Here is a 23,778-nt window from a genome sequence, read left to right as displayed (position 1 = left end):
AAGCTCCGGACGTCTCTCCATGAAAAGATGGAGAAACTACTGATGGTGTGGGTGACAGAGAAGCAGCTTCAAGGAGAACCTTAACACAAAGCATCATACATGAGAAGGCACGAGCGATTTACGGTGATTTGCTGAAGCAGATCCCACACACTTCCACAAACGAGGAATCGGAGGACTCGTTTAAAGCCAGTCAGGGCTGGTTTGACAACTTTAGGAAAAGGACCGGCATTCACTCCGTCGTCAAGCATGGTGAGGGAGCAAGTTCGGATGTGAAGGCAGCTGAGGTTTAAATCAAAACGTTTTCCGAACTGATAGAAGCCAAAGGATACATCCCCCAGCAAGTCTTTAACTGTGACGAGACAGGGCTTTTCTGGAAAAGGATGCCAAATAGGACTTACATAACAGCAGAGGAGAAGACGATGCCAGGTCACAAACCCATGAAGGATGGATTAACTCTAGCACTTTGCGCCAATGCGAGTGGCGACTGCAAAATTAAGCCTCTGCTAGTATACCATTCGGAAAATCCCAGAGCCTTTAAGTCACATAAGATTTTAAAAGAAAAACTGCAAGTTATGTGGAGGGCAAATCCGAAGGCGTAGGTCACCAGGAAATTCTTTGTGGAGTGGATAAACCTGGTGTTTGGCCTTTGTTAAAAAATATCTACAGGAAAACAACCTACCCATGCAAGCCCTTCTCGTCCTCGACAATGCCCCTGCTCATCCACCAAATCTCGAAGATGATTTACTCGAAGAGTTCAAGTTTATAAAGGTTCTCTACCTACCACCCAACACCATTCCTATCCTGCAGCCCATGGATCAGCAGGTGATTTCTAATTTTAAGAAGTTGTACACCAAGCACATTTTTCGGCGCTGCTTTGAGATGACGGAGAACACAAACCTTACCCTTCGAGAGTTCTGGAAGGACCACTTTAACATCGTGATATGCCTAAGAATTATTGATCAGGTCTGGCTGGGTGTTACAACGAGGACCTTAACCTCTGCATGGAAGAAGCTGTGACCTGAGGCTGTAGCTGAAAGAGCCTTCGAAGGATTGGAACCCGAAGTGTCAGTGGTAGAGGAGATTGTTTCTCTGGGAAAATCTATGGGTCTGGAGGTGGATAAGAGAGATGTGAACAAACTCGTCGAGGAACAGTCTCAGGAGCTGACAACCGAGGAGTTACACGATCTACATTCGCAGCAGCATACGGTGGTTCAACGAAAAATTAGTTCTGAAGAGAAGCCAGAGATGGAGGAGGTTATCTCTACAAGAGATATAAAGGAGATCTTGGAAATGTGGGAGAAAGTTGTGGAGTTCGTGGATAAAAATCACCCCGAAAAAGTTGCAACTGGTCGTGCATCGGAGTTGTTCAACGAAACTTGCCTAACTCATTTCCGCAATATCCTGAAAGGGAGGAAGAAACAAACCTCCTTGGACAGTTTTTTTAAACGATCTGCAAGTGAAAATGAGCAAAGCGTGACGAAAAAAGCGAAGACCAGTGACAAAAATTAAGAGCTTCTGTAAGCACTTCACTTTTTCTTTTATTATGTTTTTATAGAATATGTATTTGTTATTTATAAACAAATGTTTCTTCTTGTAAATACATTTTTCTTATTCAAAAACACTTAACAAAAACAACTGAGGTGGTGTTTTGGGAGCTGGAACGGATTAATGGCATTTCAATTAATTTCAATAGGGAAAATTGCTTTGAGATACGAGCAAGGTTACGGAACGAATTAAACTCGTATGTCGAGGTACCACTGTATTCTAAACATTATTTGTTATATATATGTATAATTCTAAGTGTCTGTGTGTGTGTGTGTGTGTGTATATTAGTGATGTAACGAATATTCAGTTACTACCCAGTATTCAGCCTATTCAGCCTATTTTTCACTATTCGGCCGAATACTGAATATTTAGTCACTATTCGGTCAAATACCGAATAGCTAAGAACAGGAGTAAGAAATAACAAAAATACAGTAAATTAATCATTTTGGTAACTTTTATTAATGCTGAAAATTAAACTATAATTATTAAAGTTAATAAGAAATAGCATCTAACTCTAGTATTAAATTATTTCGTAATTAAATAATATTATAGCCTTTATCTAGCCCGATATCTTATGGCATTGATGGCGTGTAGGTTAGAATGTATCGGGCATTAATATTATTGATTAGTTAATTATGTTATATTTGTATTCGCGTATATTTTAATATTTTTTTACGATATTTTAAAATGATTTACGAAACGTTTTATTGAAACTTATCGCATTTAATGAAAGAATTATTTATCTATTTCTAGAAGATGAGTAACTAATATATAATTTATTTTATATATAAAGCAAAGAATGAGCATTTCTCATTATATACAAAAGATAACATTTGAAATCATGTTAAATTTTAAAAATATTGACAAAAACAATAGCAACAAAATATCACAAAACTTCACAAATAGAAACCCCCAATAATATATTTGAACTGTTCCACAACTGGGGAGTAACTATATGTCCCCACTGAAGTATATCCTTAGGGCACTATTCAGTCTACAAATACGTATTAAAAACAAAATTTTAGAGTTAAAAAGATCGATTGCAAATAAAATAACTTATAAGTTATAACTTACATCTAAATACCAACAACTGCCGAATCATAGCGGGCTATTTACGGCTATTACATAAATTATAAACTAATTTGGCAGTAGAGGTAGACGTTAGGCTCCATCTCATATTAACTTTAATAATTATAATTTAATTAATTAATTTAAATAATTTAGACCTGGAAGAAAAAATCGTAGTGACAGCGGGCCAATAGAGAGCAGAGTGCGCAATCCTTGCCATAATGCGGTTTGTGCGCCAATTTTCGTACGTGTGTTAATCAAGCCAAATAGTTTGGCCGAATATTCGGCCATTCAGCCACGCTCCTGGCCGAATATTCGGTATTCGGCCTTGCTCCTAGCTGAATATTCGGTATTCAGCTGAGGCCAAATATACTATTCGTTACATCACTAGTATATATATATGTGTTACAGTAAAAACCCGTTTTTAGTTAAAACACGTTTTAACTAGTTGAAACTAGTTTTTACTGGATGTCATTGTTATAACCCGTTTTGTCAAGTTAAAACTAGAATTTACTGTTGTACATGTTTTGATTTTAGATAAAACTAGTTTTAACTTTTAACATAAGTTAAAACTAATTTTAGCTACATAAATATGTTTGGGGGAAATAAATAAAGTGATGATTGGGATTAAAACATTTGTATTATTTAATACAATATTTATTGAAAATATTGGTCACACATCTGTGTTATTAACATTAATTAACCCTTTGTCCCTGAAGGCACCGATCAATCGGTACCCTGGCTTTTTAAGCAAAACTTCGAGGTACCGATTCATCGTCACTTTGGTAAATATCGATTTTTGTAAAATTTATTAACAACAGATATAATCTCATTCAACATGAAGTGAATAAAGTATAATAATTCATTATATTAGTTGATAGCGGTATAAAATTTTGATTTCAAACAAATGTTTGATATAATGTGTAATAATTTCGCAACAAATAAACATACATGCATAAGTGTTATATCGAATTGTACAAAACAATACTCTACGACTTTCTGGCTCAGTGCCAGCAAACAACTATGTAACTAGACAATGTTAATTTTCACAAAACGTTACAAATTATCAACTTTGTGTGTCAATTCTGATATATATTTTTTTTTTTCTTATAAATTTTTCTACTAAAATGTATTAAAAAATATTGTATTTAAAACTAAAGATATTAATAAATGTAAGTGATTTTTTTCATATAGATATTATGATAATTTGATTTTTGGTGAACTTTTAAAATAATATCGCCTGACTGACCTATATTGCCTTAGGAGGAATCGCAAAATAAACGTAAACAAGATGTCGGGGGAAAAGGGTTAAAGTGATATGAAATTCATCATACACTATAGGAACGTGTTAGCTGAATGACCTTGGTCAAAAACAGTTTTTACTAAGCCATTTTGTTAAAACCCGTTTTGTCTAGTTAAAACTAGTTTTAACTCAAATTCATTTTTGACTAGCAGTAAATTCTAGTTATAACAATGACATCCAGTAAAAACTAGTTTCAACTAGGTAAAACGTTTTTACTGTAACATATATATATATATATATATATATACTGTATTTTACAGACTATAAGATGCACTTTTTTCTTCAAAAAATTGCCTCCAAAATTCAGGTGCGTCTTATAGTCTGTAAAATATGGTATATATATATATATATATATAAAATTATTGAAAATTTTTTTAATGCTAAAGCGAGTGAGTGCATTTTATTTTGTCAGTACATAATAAATGAAATGCTTCAACCCAAGTGAATCTGTTGTTGTTGATGAACATCTGTTCTGATGCAAATTATGATGTGCTTTCATTCAATATAGGCCAAATAAATCCAACAAATTAGGCAGCAAGTTCTGAATTCTGGCTGATGAAAAATAAAATTATTTTCTAAATGGTTTTCTTTATGTTAGCAAAGATGAGTCATGTCCTGGAGAAATATCATTGGCACAACATGTTGTCAGGAAACTTGTCAAGAATTATGCGTATTCATGTATCACCATTAAGTGTGACAATATTTTACGCCTCTTTCATTACTAAATTACGTACGTTCAGTGAAAGCTCAGAATAGTATGATACAATCGGCATAAGCTTCCTAATGTGAAAGCTATCATGGATATCATCTATCAATATGTGCTCAGTATTGGTCAGAGCCAATACTGAGAACATCTTGAACAATGAAGCTAACACGAAATTAACAATTTATAAATCAAAGAAGGATAAAAACATAATTGTCATAAGTTCACTTCCTGACTCTGTTGAGATTTTTGACAGAAGAACAAGACAAATAAAAGGAAACCAGAAATTAGTGATGGGACAATTAATTGGAATCTGAATCAGAAAAATTGGAGATTTTCAAGTAATCAAAATTGGGATCTAGCAAATCTCGTCATGATCTATGATTCTTAAAATGATTCTTTCACATTTAATAAGAACATTAATTATTTTTTTCAATTGAAAATTTAAAATTTTTAAAATTATAATATTAACAATCAAGTATTAATTTATTGAAAACTTTCACATTGACAATGAAGAGAGTACATGACACCCCATACACCATGATGTCTGTCATGGCAGACTTTTCTTTTGTGTAGTTAGAATGATGAGAGATTGCACTTGGTCAGTACGAATTGTCCCCATTTTAGAGGAGATAGGGTGATATTAATGTGGGAAACGCCGGGAGGTAGGACGGAGTTGTACCTCCTTTTTGTCGGCGAACAGGTCGGCAAGACCCACCCCACTGTCAAGGATGACTAAATTTTGGTGATATCCCGACTTGTCGGGATCGGGTAATTATTTGTCAGGTCGAGTGGAGGAAGTGTGTGGGTTCGTCGATAAGTTCAAGGCGATATTCGAAGTAACGGAACCACGAGGAAAACAAATAACGATTTATTTAGACGGTAAACAGATACAAAAGATCTAACGCGTTTCGTTTCTAACCGCGAGAGAGAGAGTTCACAAATGCGAGGGGGGGGATCATACCTCTTCCTAGGATTAGTCGAAGAATTAGCTGCAATCGTAGGGTTAATCGTCTCTGTTCTCCGGTTGTGGAGGGAAGCGGGAGGATCGGGCGGGCAGCTCGTCGTCGGCGGACTTCGGTGACTTCGTGTTTCGGCCTCGCTTCTCGGGACGGATCCTACGAGTCGGGTGTCTTGTGTGGACCTTCAGTGATCCCGTTCTCAGCTTTTTCCCCCCTTATATACTCCAAGTCCCGTCCGCTGCGATCACCAATCGCGACGGAGGGCGATGATTCGGGCTCGTGACGCAGAAGTCGAATCCAGAGAGGAGGGAAGCGAGTTTGACGGCGGAAGACTGTACATCCTTTGACTTGTGATTGTTATCTCCCGAGGGGATTTGAAAAAAGAAATTTTAAAATCGGACCGGCTTAATTCGGTCCTCACATTAAGGTTGCCACCTGGCTGGTATTTTGTTGGCTTGACCGGCAATGGTAGTCAACAAAAATATTTAAACATTGGCATAACAGTTTAAAATATAAAAAAAATTACATTTCAATTGAAAAATATATTATATAAAATTATTTTGAGCACCCTTCTCTACCTGCACTTAAAATAAACAACATAATCCCTTTGAGATGCACTATTTTATTTAAGCTTCTAACGTTTTTGATCTACTTTACTGACCTTCCTCGGGAAAAAATCAAATATTATGATTTATAACGAATGAAACCTTCATTCGTTATAAATTGTAATATTCAATTACCTAATTATTTAATAGGAATGGTGTATTAAGGACAAATTGAAATGCACTTGCCATATTCACAAAATTTGATTTTTGTCTTTATGGTTAATACAGTTGCCTAACTGGCATGCTTTAAAGCTCTCCAAGCCTTCGAAATCTCTGATATGGTCCCTATGATGAGTATAACATATTAAACTTGCCTGAAAAATTTAACTTCTTTCTTTAGCTCTTCCATCAATGATAGGCTCTTCAGAGTAGTGATAGGAAGGCTTCATTGTTGTATTTGAATTATAATGTACTGTACAGTACATATGATTGCACTGCTATCAGTTTTCTGTATAGCATCTTTAACCATAATATTTATATATAAGAAATCTACAGAACAATTGTGGATCTAAGTTTCAGAGTTAATTCCACAGTATTTCAGTTAGTTTTCACTATGATGTATAGATTTTATTCTTTCCAGACTATCAGAAGGGCATCTGCATAAACTTCTTCCCCTCTCATTCTTGCAGTTTACTAGCATAAATGCTAAACTGCAAGAAGTAATGTAAAAACTAAGCTTGGACATCATGCCAACACATGTATTTTAAAGAGAAGAATAAATCGACACAAAATGGCATTAAAGAGCTTTTCTTTGCAAGCGCTTTTGAAATTCCTATAAACATTGTCTTCAGGCAATAATTCAAATCAAATGCTTTTTCAGAACAAATTTTAAAGTACAAACTGCTGGTCAACAAGAGGTTCCACCCCACCTACTACCTAGAAAAAGCACTTGCCAAGCTGCTTGGTGGGCTTCTCCCTTCCTCTTGTGTCACACCTTTGTCCATCACAGCTAAGGCTGCAATAACTGCAATGCTTGGTGCCTTGCCTTGAAGTGCTTACAACTTCTATAAAATGGATATCGTTGCATTATATCCCTCTGTGCTTCACTTCAATGCAGTCATGCATGCTAACTTGTTACTTATCAAGGGAAGGTTTCACTGCACAACAAGTTCTGGAGGTTTGGGGGCTTTGCTCTTCATCACAGAGCATAATTACTTCTGTTTTAATGGGAGGATATATTTCCAAAAACAGGGTGTCCCAATGGGTTTGCCGTTGTCTGCTGTCTTAGCAGAGTTAGTTATGAGGCATGTTGAGTACAGGGTTTTTGACTTCCCACTTTCCATATCTTACCTCTTGTTATATCTGAGGTATGTGGATGACATCCTATTGGCATAGCAGGAAACAGAGGGTGCCTTTCTAGTTTTAGAACAATGTCTCGCTAGTGTATACTCCTCTATCAATTTCACCCGGAAAAAAGAGATTGACGTAGATCTTGTGTTTAGATCTACATATCTCCAGGTTCCAGGGGGAGTTTGTCTTCTCCATATTCCACAAATTCAACAGCATTCCCCCTATAATCCCTGCCAAAGCATTCCAACCTCCACAATATGTCAATGCAGCCATACCTCTTCTTATCAGAAGAGCTTTCCTAATATCCTCTATGCAAATTAATACCAACATCAAGCTTGATTCCATCCATTCAGCAGTGTGTGGCAGGCTACAGTACTGCCAAATACAAGATGTCCTGAACAGAGTCAAAAGGTTCATTTTTCCCCACTGCCAATTTGTGGAACCCAAGGGACTTGACTGTAGTCCACCCTTTTTTGCAATTTTGTGGTCACCTGTCAGCCTGTATTTGTCATATTTTTAGACAATATTCCTTGTATTTACCCATCTTTCTGTGCCCAAGTCTATGAAGACTCTTTTGCAACAATAGGGATGCACTTTCAAATTTGGAAAGGTCAGGAATGTATTCTGTCCCATTAGAAAATACAACAATTGGGACTCAACATGATACTGATCAAATATTATTCCTCCAAACTTTGAAACTCTCTCTTGTAATCCAACCTTTTCTTTACCTACTACATAGGGCTACCATCAAAATGATGTGCTGGTTCTACAACATGGCATTAAAATTCTCTTTATGAAAAATATTCTATTCCCAGTCTGTCACATCTTTTGTAATTTAAATAAATATTTATTAATTGTTTCTTAAAAATAAAACCTTAATTTTGCCTATGAGTCTAAAAGAATTGCTGACCCAATTTAGAACATTCTGGAGAAAAGACAACTGTAGTTGACTTTTAACTGATTAACTTGTATAATTTATGATCCAAATTAATATGCCTGGAAGTGAAAATAAGATGGGAGTCTGATCAGTTTAACTTCTAACCCAGCTAAAAGTAAATTCAAATTCTACTCTGCACCAAATTTTTCTATCAGAAGATTCTAATTATTAAAATTGATTCTAAAAATTAATATAATGAATAACATTAGTACAAGATAGTGACCTAACTGCTAACTAACAAACAAATAGCCTGAAAGAAACCCACCTTTTAGATGTTTAGAAATTAAATTTTTAAATCTGAAAGAGAAAACTGTTAAATTTTTTTATAATTTTCAACTTTAATAAAACAAGTACTGTATCATATAAATCAGTGTTTTTCAACCACTGGTCTGCAGAAAAATATTTGATCATACCAATGCTGGCATAGTTAATTATGGGTAACATTTAAATAGTAATCTATAGTTACTGTATGTTCTTTGTTATATACAGTAACTATAGATTACTACTTAAATGTTACCCATAATCACACTAACATCTACACACACACACACACAGAAAAACCCCCAAAATTTTTTGCATTTCTTGACATTTTAAGGTCCCAAGTCACCATTCTTTCTTTTCATTATATATAACAGAGTTAGGAAAGTAAAAATTATGAACATAAAAGATTTTATATGATATATCAGCTTTACACCTCTTTTACACCTTTGTGAATTTAATCATATATAAGAAAAACAATTTTTACATCACTTATTGTATAGCTAATATGTACAATAGTTTTAAGAATAAAAATGTGTATTATTGGTAGTTATATTTTAATATCAATGGTTTGTTTTACATTAAAGTTAAATAATAAAATATAACAGAAAGAAATCATATTGTAGTATGTATTATCATTTTAAAGTTTCTTTTATAAATTACAAAGTAAGAAAAGTAGTGTATTCACTTGCAGATTTACCTCGGATAATGTGGAACATCAGTTAATCAAGTGTCTCTTAAATTTAATACAAAAATATCATTGTAAGACTATGTCTATAAATCAAGTGCAATAAAAAAAGCTATATCTACAGTATATATATAATCGAGACGAGTTGATAATAATAATAATAATAATCAGCGCAGAACCAAAACGGTTAGGAGTTGAAAGTTGAAATTTGGTACACAGTTAGGGTACGTCACGAGAACGCACACTAAGAAGGGATTTTTCGAAATTCCTCCCCACAGAGGGGGGGAATTAAGGCTTTACTTAAGGCCTTCCATTGTTACTTGACACTTCCATCAACAATGGAAGTGTCAGGTAACAATGGAAGTGTCAAGTAACAATGGAAATGCCAACAATGGAATTGTTAAGAGAAAGCGACGTGCAAGACGCAGATGCAGTTTTTTTCGTTTTTGTGGAAAATCAAACATATTTTTAGACCCATCTAAAAATTCTGTAATTAGTCTGGAAACAGGGAGGATCTAATTCTTGCATTCTGTGAAAACGGGTAAGGTTGACTGTAACGTAATAATCTTAATTTTCGCTAAAACGGTTAGGAGTTGAAAGTTGAAATTTGGTACACAGTTAGGGTACCAAATTTAAGTACCAAAGTGTTAAGTAACAATGAAGAACAAGAGAAAGCAACGTGCAAGATTTACGGGCTCTGGAAGAAAAGAAAAAAGAAAAAGAGAAATATCTTAGACCATATTCGATTTTCAAATTTAAACAGATTAGTTCAGTTTTTCTCGACCTTTCTTCTTTAGAACATTCGATGAAAATCGAACGATATAATCAGAACACGTTGTGAAAATCGAACAATATTAGAACATTCGATTTTCAAATTCGGCCTTTCTTTCGAAATACTTAGTTTGTTGATGAAATTACTTTTTTTCTTTTGTGACTATAACTTAATAATCTTAATTATCGCTATCGTTACTTTTTCCTGAGCAACACCGGGCCTACCTGCTAGTTAATAATATTTTTATCATATCTGCACTTTCCAATTTAGTTCCTTCATTGAATTACCTCTGTTATTAGAAAGTTTTTAGTTAAACATTATTTATTAAATATAAAAACATTATTTATATTTCATATACAAGGAAAAGTCACAAGCAAACATAAAACAGAAAACAATAGTTTCATTGTGAAGAATAGATATAAATTACAGTACATTCCCTTCAAAATAATGATCATTTGACATCACACACTTTTGCCAACATTCATGACTGAAAATGAAAGCAGTCTGAAACCCATTTTTTGGGTTTCTGACTGATTTCAGTCATGTTATGTATGTTTAATTGCTTGTGCTAGTGTAGTATTCTCAACTTCTTGCAATAATGCAAAACTACAGAAACAACCACTCATACCTTTAAATGCAGGTCAATTTTACCTTTTCTAATGTTTTCGGTTGTTTTAAACACCCTTCCTCAGGATAAAAACCAATTGCAATTTAAAAATAAGAATGAAAGCTATCCTTTGAAACAATTTGCATTTCAAAATTTTAATACTTTAGAATCCCAATCATTTGACTGAATGTATTGGACTTCCATGTAGATTAAAAATAAATTGACAAAGATGATGTATTCAAACATCAAAAAATAAAAACAACAAGAATGACAAATGCATGTTATCTTCTAAGATTGTGCTCTTAGTTTTTCATTATTCTTGTTGTTTATTTTTTATTTATCTATATTTAAATCCGACCATTATTTTTCAATGTTCAAATACATCATCTTCATCAATTTATTTTCAATCTGCATGGAAGTCCAACACATGCAGTCAAATGGTTGGGATTCTAAAGCATTAAAATTTTGAAATGCAAATTGTTTCAAAGGACAGCTTTCATTCTTATTTTTAAATTGCAATTGGTTTTTATCCCGAGGAAGGGTGTTTAAAACAACCGAAAACATTAGAAAAGGTAAAACTGACACTGCATTTAAAGGTATGAGTGGTTGTTTTTGTAGTTTATGACAAATGCAGTTTTACTAAATAGTGATCTGAATCTTCCCAAAGCTGATTATAAACAATTAAATAACTCCACAAAACCTTAAAAAGCACCAGCACAATAATATATTTAATACAAACATGTTGAGACAAATGTTTTCAATCCAATTAGGATCTGCTTCAGGTCATTAATGTTCGAAAGAATTAGAATGCAGGATGTTCGAATTCAAATATTTTAAAATCATCAGAACTGTAAAGCCTTATAACACATATACAGCAAAAATCACATCTAGATGTTAACATTAATGTTAAAACTAAAATAAAAATTAGCGAATACATTTTTTTAAAAAAATCATATGCGAATTAATTGATTTCCTACTTTTTGATGTTGCCAGGATCGTCAAAAAAAGGATTGCCAGGCATGCAAGATATTCGCCTCCTCCTTAAAATTGATGCATTTCCTCTTTAATTCAACTTTAAAAATTTCCAGAGCCTCTAAAGTTTTGATTTGATCCGTAAGAAGAGAGCAAAACAGACATTTACTATAAACCAGGGTACCAGCCATTATTCAAACTAACTGCTTCGAATGATCCTTATAGTTAGAAAATAGCAGCATTCAGAGCTTTTATGGCCCATCAGTAGCGAAGCAGTCTTCATACCCTAAATACTGGGAGTTCAGTCATGGGTTCACGCCTCACTCAAACTTTTCTGGGTTTACTCCATGTCTGTAACACCTAAATAGGGGCCAGTTTCCCTTAAAAAGACCTCCTGGAAGGCATCCCCCCTAGGCAGATCGCCCAAGTGTTGCATTGCCATAACTAAGCAAACAAACAAATAGAACCCTTACAAAAACAGCCTTCACACACTGCACAAGCATAATTAGTATAAAGCAAGAATTAAAATGTATAGAGAAAATAGCAGCTACACATGGTTACCCTAAAAAAGTGGTACAAGGTTTAGCAAAGAATTATATTAAAAGAATGAATGAACACACCACTTCCAATCTTAACAAGGGCAATAATAAGGGTTTGACTGTACTAACAAACATATACCAAATGATTACAACCAGGGATTAAAGGCTTTATACTAAGATATTGCTATTCATAGAGATTGTTCAATAACATACATGCATAACCTGTCAGTATATAAGTTATTAAGAAATGGCAAGGACGCCATTAACGTCTACAACGCACTGGGGTATATAGTATATAGGGATTGCAATCCAGCAGTGTTTTCAATCCAGCTGGATTTTTGCTGGACCAACATCATTCCAGCTGGATCCAGCACAAATATATTTTTGATGCAATAAAGTGTTATCTATCTATCCATATATCCAGAAATTTATGGTTTTTTTTAAAGAAATAAAGCATTTTTTTTTAAAATGTTTAAGAAATTTTTATTATTTAGACTGGTCACTATAAATCAGTAAAACTTCTTACACATTTAGGTAGTAAACATAACTTTGGTTCGGTTTAACACTTGAGATAGAGATAATTAACTTTAAATGTTTAGGTAGATTATATTTATAATGTAATCTTTAAGTTAAATAATAGCAAAGGTAATTCTACTAATTAATTTATATTAATATATTATAATAATGTAAGGATGGATAATCAGTGGCTAAGGGGCTATCAGTCTTACTAGTTTTCTTATATAGGCTCTACATATCAGTCTGTAGTTATTTATAAGTAATTTAATTATTAGTGTTAGTAAAGTAGTGAGTAAGTAATTAGTAATAGTCTAGTAGTTAGTTATTATCATCACAATCATGAATCACATGCATTCATAGCATCATATATCTAAGATACTGATACTCATTAATTTAATTAACTATTTAACTAACTAGGAAGTCTCAGTTTCTCACTAATTTTCACAATAAAATTGCCTAGCCCATTAACCATTTATAGAATAAAAGTTAAAAACTCTTACTTAATAGAATTAGAATAGAAGTTATAAAATATTAGTCTTGTCTTGAATAAAGTATTTTAAAGGATTAAATAAAATTAAATCAATCACTTCTGTCATTTTTTTGACTTTTTTGGAAGTAGAATCTCAAGAAACAAATGGTATTGATGGTGTTGTCTCCCAACCTACTTCTTAACGAACTGCATATATGCGCTGCGGAGAAGGCCCTTTCTGCCTCTACACTAGTTGGTTTCAGGGTCATCAAATAATCATAAAATCGTTCTGTCACGTGATTCATTGATGACACAACCAACCATAAATTAGAATTATGCACCAGGACTAGGAGAGGAGTTACTTATTTTATTTAGCGTGAAGACACTTTATTTAGCGAGAGCAGAAAGTCAACTGGCAATTAGATCAGCAGATGTAAAAGGGAGGGTAGTGGAGTGTAGAGAGGGCGTGTAGCACGTGCTGCACTGAATGGCAATGTCACTCTCGCCGCCGAGCGATAGCACACGTAGCAAAGCGGCAATGCTGACAACGTATACTTCTGTGCCACCATTTAGAAAGTTAATTGAGTATTTGCGGATCCACAGTGCTGGATCCAACACCTGGTGCTGGATCCAGCAGACCGAAGAATGTGCTGGATCCAGCTGGATCACTGGATGAGAGATCCAGCAATTGCAATCCCTAATAGCATACCTGTCAGGAATGACAGATTTCATAAGGATCTTGTGTACATATGTTCAACAAAGAGATCTCTTAAAAAATGGCTAGCGGAACGTAGATATGATATACAACACAAAAAACAGACTACTGCCCTAGCAATATACGCTTCTGAAATGGACGTAGAAGCTAAACTACAGCAAGCCAGTCTCATTAGACGCTCTCTTTGCACAGATCAAATCAAAACTTTAGAGGCTCCAGAAATTTTTAAAGCTGAACTAAAGGGGAAGGAAATGCATCAATTTTGAAGAGGAGGCAAATATCTTGCATGCCTGGCAATCCTTTTTCGACGATCCTGGCAACATTAAAAACAGGAAATCAATTAATTTGCATATGATTTAAAAAAAAAAAAAAATGTATTCGTTAATTTTTATTTTAGGTTTAACATTAATGTTAACACCTAGATGTGATTTTTGCTGTATACGTGTTATAAGGCTTTACAGTTCTGATGATTTTAAAATATTTGAATTTGAACATCCTGCATTCTAATTCTTTCAAACATTAATGACCTGAAGCAGATCCCAATTGGATCGAAAACATATCAACATATTTGTTTTAAATATATTATTGTGCTGGTGCTTTTTAAGGTTTTGTGGAGTTATTTAATGTACTGAATAATGATATTGAAAAACCTTGGAAAGAGATAAAAAGCCCAATAAAACCCAGATGAAGGGGGTAGAGCAGCTGTGTAAGCCCAAAAATTCCATTTTTTGGCAGGTAGTATTTAATACCAAAAGCTTAATAAAGTATTTGATAAAAGCTTAAACATTCATTACGCAACACATAATGTTGCGTAATGAATGTTGAGATTGTCATGGAGGATCCTGTGTACAAATCCTCAAACACATTTATTATGGGGCAGATTATCTATTGATTGCAATGATCTCATCTAATATTCTCCTACATCCTAGCAATTACTTCTTCATTACATTGCATCATTACCTAGATTGAATCATCATCCAAACTTTCTACACCTTCTATATGAATCTCTTGTACTATTCATACACTCTAATCTTCAACATAGTATCGAATCGTCACTATATACCATTCTTAATATTTTTAAAATTACACTAACTTATTTTAAGTTTACAGCAAAATTAAATGTTTATACCTTATTCCAATTTTAATGTTTCAAATTTTGGAAGTAGCCACCTGATCTACTATTTCTGTTGATATAGTATTCTCATATAAAGGTAAACCTATCTTTATATGAGAATACTATCTCATATAAAGAAAACATGTTTTGACAAGCTGCATTAAGTATAATACAGCTTGTCAAAACATATTATATATCAAGCTTTCAACTGTAGCAGATGTAATTGTTGTTGTTTTCAACTGCTATTGCAATTTCCATTTATTTTTGGCATTACCTTGTAGATTAATTTTTATATACTTTCTGTTATAAATAATTAATAATGCAGTAAAGCATCATTTATATGTCTCTTTAGGAATCAGACAAAAAACATGTGTAACTGAAAAGTCATATAGTCAAAGTTTAATTCATAATGCACCACAAGACAGCTGAACTAATAGTTTTTAATCACAGTATTACATTAAATTTAACAATAATGTTCACCTTTAAGACTCGTATGTCACTGCTAATGGATAGTATACTATCATTTACTTTTGTTGTTACAGAATACAGTGAAATTCCATTAACCTGGCATCTGGTATGCCTGCAAATCTGATTATCCAGCATGTCTAGCACATTGTTGCGAGTCCAGTGCTTCGCTCTTTACCATCATCACTGACTACTTTCAATATAAACATTGTGGAAACAGAGAATGACCAGGACAACATGATGATGCTACATAAAACCAATTGGCTCATGCATAATTTTTCTAAAAACTTTTCCAAAGACATTAGTGCACAGGTTTGATACAGGAAGAAAAATATTTAAGATACTCAAAATCAATAATTATCATGGAAACAGCTACAGTACAATACTTTTAATGTACTTTGATGATTTAGAGTGCATCTGTATTTATATGCAATAAAAGTGCACAAAGCACAAAGAAGTGTACTACAAACATGTAGTACACTTCTTACTTTCCTCTATGTTATGATCACTTCACACTAATCTAAACTAACCTATCCTTCTCTGAGAAACAATACATGTTGTGAGGTCAATCCTGTCATTTAATTTCAGAAATATGAAGAGAAGAGTGTGAGAACAAAACAAAAAAAATGTGTTCTAGAAATTCTAAAATAATATTGCAATATGTATTATCTTTATAAGAAAGGAAACAATATTTAAATGAAACTTCATAATGAATTCAGATGTATTTAATTTTTCACAATTGCAAATAATATGGAGATTTTGGAACCAATTTCAAATGACAAAAATGTGAAACATAAATGATACACCATTGTAAATATATACAGGGTGGGCCAACGAAAACGAAACGGCAGAGTGTTCGTGTTCGTCCAAGCAAATCGCTCGGACAGGTCGATTTTATTCTCGAGAGGACATCTTTTGCAATAAAGTTTTTGTGATTCTGAATACAACAGACAACAAAAAATTTTAAAAACTCATTTATTTTGTATTAATTAAACAAACATTTTTTCGAAAAAAATGTTTGTTTAGTTAATATTCAGATTCGCAAAAACTTTATTGCATAAGATGTCCCCTCGAGAATAAAATCGACCTGTCCGAGCGATTTGCTTGGGCAAACACGAACACTCTGCCGTTTCGTTTTCGTTGGCCCACCCTGTATTTTTACTATTTTCTTTGCTTACGTTCCGCTTAAATTTTTATATACATTAATTCAAAATAAAATAGCAATAATATATTAAATAATATTAAATGAAGATGTCAAAACAGCAAAAACTGTGTAAATATCTGACATTTTGGATCTATTTAAAGGATCATCTTCAGTATATTTTTGTATTTGAACAAATGAAAAGAAAAAATTTGAAAGTAAATATTGAAAACTATTAACTGAAAATAAACATATGAATAATAATATAAATTAAAATGTCTTATATACATAATAAAAATTAAAATTACAAAAACATTTAAGTAGACTAAAGATTTATAAATTTTTCAAAGAATATTTGTTATTGCCATTAGAATATATTTAAAAAATAATTGATGGCTAAAATTGCATAATCCTGGAAATTTCTGAGCTTTGGATAAAGCAGATTATAGTCCCAAGAACATTAGAATGGCCGAGACTTAGAAATCCTATATATGATACAATGTTATTTTAAAAACCAATAAAGTTACACTTTTGAAAATTTGACTGTGTATTGAAATACATAAATACCAACTTATAAAGAAAATTAAGATTTTCTGCCTATTAGGAAAACTTTTACTGAAAAAGTTAAAACTAAGGCTCATTGTGGATGTATTCTCTCTTTCATTTTATGTTCATATAACAACAATAAAATATCCTATTAGATATTAAACATTTTCTTATTGTGGTGTTGTAATATACTACAATGTATATATGATAAGCATTAATAATTGCCATGACACTTGTTAATACTTTTATATACATATGAAGTTTATTACATTTCTTTTGTAATTGATAAAACAGATGTTCTTAAAAAAATCCGAATGAATAAAATCAAGCTTACCAAGATGGTTTTTCATAAAATATGGATCTTTGTTCAGATCAATAGTTTCTAAAGCTAACTGTCGTTGACGTTCTCGTCTGTCTCTATTTGTATCAGACCATGATGCTACTCCTCCTGAACCAGTCTTTCCTCCAGGTCTGTGTTGAAAGTCCATTGTTTTATTTTACCTTTATTAAAAATATAAATATTTTAAAAAAAATTAATTAATTAATAATACATTTATTAGTATAAACAAAGTATATTCAAAATATAAATGTAATATCATCATAAAAATGTGTAAAAATTAGCACCATGTTGAAATCAAAAATTAAAATATTTTGTTTAAAGAAGTCAAAAAATATTTAAACATTTTCATATATTATTTTAGCTTGTCAGCTTATAAAAACATAAATGTACACACAATTCCCAACTTTTAGATATATGCTATTCCTAAAATGTGTACAAAACTCAAATATCTAAAAGTTAAATAAAGAATTATGTTACAAAAATAATTATGTACTGAGAGAGCTAAAAAGAAAATTACAAAACCTATTAAGTAGGAAAGTTTTACTATTTTTATAGTGATTATATTATGATTCATAAATCATTATTTAAAACAATAAGCCAAATGATTACCATATTGAATTGGGCTACTTTACTGAAACTGTTAATAATTAAATTCTGACTAATTTAGTACTGGAGGTAGGCATTAGATGCCATCTCTTATTAAATTTAATAATCATAATTAAATTAATATTTATCAAAAAATTTAGAATATTCTGAAAGAAAAGAGTTGGCCTAGAGTGGGACTTAAACCAGTAACTGTTACTTATCATGTGAATGTATTGCCAGTTACAGTACTTGGACCTCTGTCTGATCCTCAAATTCCAACATATTTAAATGTAGATATGACTTACAGGACGATGAAGTCGTCCCCAGCCGTAATCACTCATTATGACACTCAGCTGATTTTGTTTTATCCCAACATTGTGTGTGTGTGTGTGTGTGTGTGTGTGTGTGTGTGTGTGTATAAACATCTCAAGACCTGATACATTAAAACATCAGGCTTTGAGATTAGTTTAATACCTTTTAATTTATTTAAATCTATAATGAAATAAAACAAAAAAGCAATTATTTTAAATGCTTTTGTCAAAGATTAAAACATTATTTTTCTGTTTCATTATAGATGTAGGCTTACCATAATATTTTTTTCTCAAACTGGGACAAGTTTCAGAAAATACTTGCAACAGAAAATTAAGCCTGCTAGGATAAGCACCTATGATTGAAAAGACTAAATAAAGTAGTTGTTAACAAAAACAACGAAAGCAATTTTTAATTACTGAACTAAACATATCTTATTATTAAGAAGTTATTAATATTTATCACAAGTGTAAACTTTTTTAAAAATCCTTTGTCACTTAAATCAGTACAGTTAAAATACGACAATACATTTGAGGAAGTTCCCATTGCTTGCCTTATGTTTCGCACATTTCAAGTGATTTTTAATGTTTGAATGCCCACCATGAGTTACGGAAAATTCTGAAAAGCAGTTCATATTTCACTTGGTCAATATGATCACAGACTTTTTTCAATCATCAATAAAAACATGGTTTCTTTTCGGCATTTTAGAGATTAAATGGATTTATTGTACAGTACGAAATAATCACAAATGCCAACCAGCAATTTGAACTCGATTAAGATATGTCATGCGCAGCAATGATGTGGCCAGTTTAAGTTACAGTATTGCCAACTCTAATTGAAACAAAATATCTAAAAAAATGAAATAAAAAAATCTGATCTCATAGGCTACATGCTATTATAAATTCTGTGAAAAAATAAAACATCTAAATTCATTAGGCCATATGCAATAAATTTTGGGGAAAACATCTAGACAACATTAAAAGTACTTAGATCTAGATACGAAATATTTTGATTGGCAACAGTGAGTGTAATTGCCAAATCGCCATTTTACTGTTTTTCAGAAATATTGGGCCCTTTCCTCATTATCCAAATGGCCTCACTGTGGGCTTGACCATTCCATGACAGGCATGAAAAAGTCCTCTTAATGCACACATGATGAAATAAAGTTTAAATAACAAAAATTAAATTAAATTTTTAGATTTAAGTGATTATGATTAATTTATTAAAAAAAAAAAAGTACTATTCTGTTAACTGGGTGCCAGTCAATTGATGAAATCTAAATTGTGTTTACATCTTAATATTTGCTGTATTTTAGATTTAATCTTATGTAAAGTTTTTTTGAATGCAAACTTAAAGGTAAGTTTGCATTCAAATAAGCTTTCCTTTAAGTTTGTATAAAATTTATAACAGTTGATTATGAATTTAAACAATGATTGTTGATACACGTTTGATATTGAAAATGATTGACATATTTTTGCATTGGTATAATTAAAAAAGTTAAATTTCAACTTTTAGTTGTATACTTTATGCATAACTTGTTATTTTTTGTTATTTGGTTGTAAATTCGAAATAAATAAATATGTACTTGCTTACTGAAGAATCAATAACATAAAATAAATAACCATTCAAACTTCAGCACAAATTCTTTAATATTAAGAACGTTTTCAAATGCATTAAGCGTCCATCATCAGTTACTTTCTTTAAATCAAATGTGAAATTCAAACAAATATTACGTAAACTAAATTTTAAATAATCATTAATAAATGCAAAAAATACAAAAATTAACGATAGGCTTAAAGTAAAATAATCTAGGATTCTTTGGGTTCAAGGACAAAACTCATCTTCAAGGGCAAGGCGTACCGATGGGTAGCCCTATGTCATCTATACTCTGCGAATTGGTACTCCGTAATCTGGAAATCAGTATCCTCCCTATGTTACAACATGATATTTTAGTATACTCGAGATATGTGGACAATATCTTTATCTTGTGGAAAGATAATCGCAACACCAAACGTTTTATAGATCTAATGAATCGTAACCCTTATGGTCTAACTTTAGAATTGGAGCAGCAAAGTTATAGCAGCATTAATTTTTTGGATCTAACTACAACGTGCATAGGAGGGGGAATCCGAACCAATATTTGTCGTAAGCCGACATCTCTCCCAATCATTATCCCTAAGAACCTGGCAGATTCTGAGCATATCAAAATGGCAATATTTCGCTCTTGGATAAAGAGGGCACACACGCATTGCACAGACGTTTCTGATACAGTTAGAGAACTACAATATATCCGAAGAACAGCTTTGCAGCATGGCTACAGAGGAGAAAAAATAGATGCTCTCATCAAGAAAGATCGTAACCTGGTGCGTGGGAGGAATAGAAACCAACAAAAAGAAAAAGTGGTACTCGATTACATACCTTTTCTTAAGCCATTTGTTAAGAGGATTTCCAAAAGTAAGAACTTGCAAATAATTTATCGACGCAATCCCACTATATACAAGCTATTAAGAAATGACAAGATGAATTATAATCGTAACTCCTTAACAGGAATATACTCAATACCGCTAAGAGACCATAGGTTCGACTCTAAATTAGTATATATAGGGGCAACGTTGAGAAATTTAAAAAAGAGGATTAATGAACATAAGCAGTCGGTGAGCAAAGCAATTGATAGTACAGTCCTTGCCAATTATGCCAAGCAACAGGGCATCACGGTCTTTTGGGACCAAGCCTCTATCATCAAGTCTACTAGATTGAAGCATGCGATAAAATTTTTGGAAAAATTGGAAATCCACAGGGTGCAGAAGAGCACACATTGCATCAACTATAGGGCCGCTGATGGGCTTTCCATCGCTTTGGAAGTCTTTTTGTGACGTATTGGCGTAATTGTAAAATTATGATAATCCTAGATTATTTTATTTTGTTTACTTTAAGCCTATCGTTAATTTTTGTATTTCTCGTATTTATTAACGATTATTTAAAATTTAATTTACGTAATATTTGTTCGAATTTCACATTCGATTTAAAGAAAGTAACTGATGATGGACACTTAATGCGTTTGAAAACGTTCTTAATATTAAAGAATTTGTGCTGAAGTTTGAATGGTTAGTTATTTTATGTAAATTCGAAATTAGAATAATATTAAAAGGTAAAATTGCATTTTTAAATTTAAATTAATTTTCAATTTAATTTGCATAGTACTGCATCTCATAGTTGCATCATTCAACATCCCGCAGTTATGTAAATTACAGTTCTTGATAAAAGTGACATACCTCATAGATTCTATATTGTCTTTTTTTCAAAGTTTGCCGTAACTGTTCCTTTTGGTCAGTTTATTATTCTTTGATTTAAAATGGAGGGGATACTATAGGTTACCACCTATGAAATTTTGGGACTGAGTATATATCTGAACTGAGGGGACCAAGACGAGTTCAATGATACCGTACTTTTGGACCGGAGACGAAAAATAAGAAAGTTATCATACTTTTTTAATGCTTTCATGCAGACAGCACCATAGTTGCTAGTGCTGCCATCTCGCAGTAAAGTCTGCAAACAAATTTAAAAAAAAAAAACACTCTGAAAGGCAAGAAATTGCACGAACAGTCGAATGCCACTTCCTTTTTTTTTCTTTTGTTCAAGAACTACTGTAAATCAATAACTAGTGACGTTAAACAATTGGCGGCCTGCCGGCGGCTCCCCTCCCAGGGGGTGTCCATCGGGAGCACAAACAGTCGAACACCAGTTCCTTTTTTTCAAGCATCGCGACTCCTGATCGCAATAGTGCAGTCAGCTCGTAGTATTTACTAGCTGACCACAAGTGATAGCGAGACTGAGGAGCCATAGCCCCCGAGGTCGATGAGTGCGAGGATGTGCAAAAAGAACTTAACTCGAACTGTAGACGATCAGTGTGCTCGTGGATCAACATCTGCCTTTGTTGAAGGTATATATGGCCGAGTGCTGGACTGCCTGTTAAACACGCAATAGGCTTAGCGGAGAGAGCAACGCGACTCCCGATCATTGCGCGATCGCCGGAAAAAGTATGATAACTTTCTTATTTTTTTCCTCCGGCCCAAAAGTAGGGTACCATTGAACTCGTCTCGATCCTCTGAGTTCAAATATATATCCAAAGTCCCGAAATTCCATAGGTGGTAATCTATAGTACACCCAAAATGGATTTTAGAATATGGCATTTGTCAACTGACGAAGAAATTGCATTTCATTTTTTACTAGAAATTGAAATCTTATGTGGTGAGTTAGGAAATTATCCCAGCACGTTTGTTGATTGGAATAATTATATAAGGTGAAAGAAGGTAGTATAACATCTTCAGACCATTGGAAAGCTTAAAAAACTGTCAAGTCAGAAGACGGATACGAATGTTTGCGAGTAAACCACAGGTATAAACTTTGTACACCCCGAAACTAGATGTCATGCTCAAGACGTAAAAATAATTGTAAGTTTATTTCTTTTTTTAATTGTTCATTATTTCATTGTAATTTTAAACATGTGTGAATTACGAAATAAAAATCGATTTCGCTAATAGTAGTAGTAAAAATGACTGGCGCCAGTTAACGGAATAGTACCAAAAATAAGTATTAGACACTAATAATTAATTTATATACAAATTCCTAACTCATATTCCCTTAATCTGTATAATTACCAAATTCCCTACAATTAACTCATACTAAAAATCCTAAATACGCACAGACTAAAATCGATCAATTTAATAATTCTTTAATCTTTTTCAAAATGAAAAGATGCAACACGTTAAAATTTCGAGAAATATGATTACACGAATAATGTTTAAACGGATCTAAATAAAAATGACAAGCTTAATAACGTATGAAATCTTCATTTATATTGATCTAATTCTCACTTCGTACTGTACATTGATACTAATTGCAAAATTAATTACATCACGCAAATGGAAAGTTATATATAATTGTATATCAACGTCTCATTAGTTTATTTAATATACCAAATTATTATTAATATTATTATTCCAAAAATAAAGAAATAATTAAAAACTTACTACGAGGAATATACAGAATCGCATAAAAACACGTAACTCGCCATGTATTGTCTGGATTAAGTGTTGCCAATTTAGATTTTTTTAAATTTTTTTTTAATTATTTGATAAATTTTATTTTATTGTAGTGTAAAATAGTATTTAAAAATTTTGTTTTAAAATCTATCATTAAATTATCGAATACAAACATTTTAAACGCTATTCGTAAATGAAATATTATCTTTGATTGCTTTGTTAAGATGGCTCCGGGTTCGAATTTGTTCTCACCATCAAAATTTGTTATAAATAGGTTGAATCTTAGC

General features: G+C 32.5%; 1 protein-coding gene across 2 annotated transcripts in view; it reads right to left on the bottom strand.

The window, feature by feature from the left end:
• The window catches only part of Sf3a2 (splicing factor 3a subunit 2), a 42,161-nt gene extending 18,599 nt beyond the window's left edge, over window positions 1–23,562 (bottom strand). The window contains exons 1-2 of one of the 2 annotated variants that reach the window (XM_067273735.1): window positions 23,480–23,562; window positions 17,550–17,716 (exon numbers count right to left, since the gene is read on the bottom strand). In XM_067273735.1, coding sequence (XP_067129836.1) covers window positions 17,550–17,703 — 154 coding nt within the window. In that variant the 5' untranslated portion in view covers window positions 17,704–17,716; window positions 23,480–23,562. Of the gene's footprint in view, window positions 1–17,549; window positions 17,717–18,077; window positions 18,173–23,479 lie in introns of those variants that run through there. The other variant, XM_067273736.1, reaches the window with a different exon arrangement.
• Between the last annotated feature and the right edge of the window lie 216 nt (window positions 23,563–23,778).

This window comes from Centruroides vittatus, unplaced genomic scaffold, assembly GCF_030686945.1.
Source record: "Centruroides vittatus isolate TY-2023 unplaced genomic scaffold, ASM3068694v2 contig_487, whole genome shotgun sequence".
Classification (NCBI taxonomy): Eukaryota; Metazoa; Arthropoda; class Arachnida; order Scorpiones; family Buthidae; genus Centruroides; species Centruroides vittatus.
This window is presented reverse-complemented; position numbering and strand designations above follow the sequence as displayed.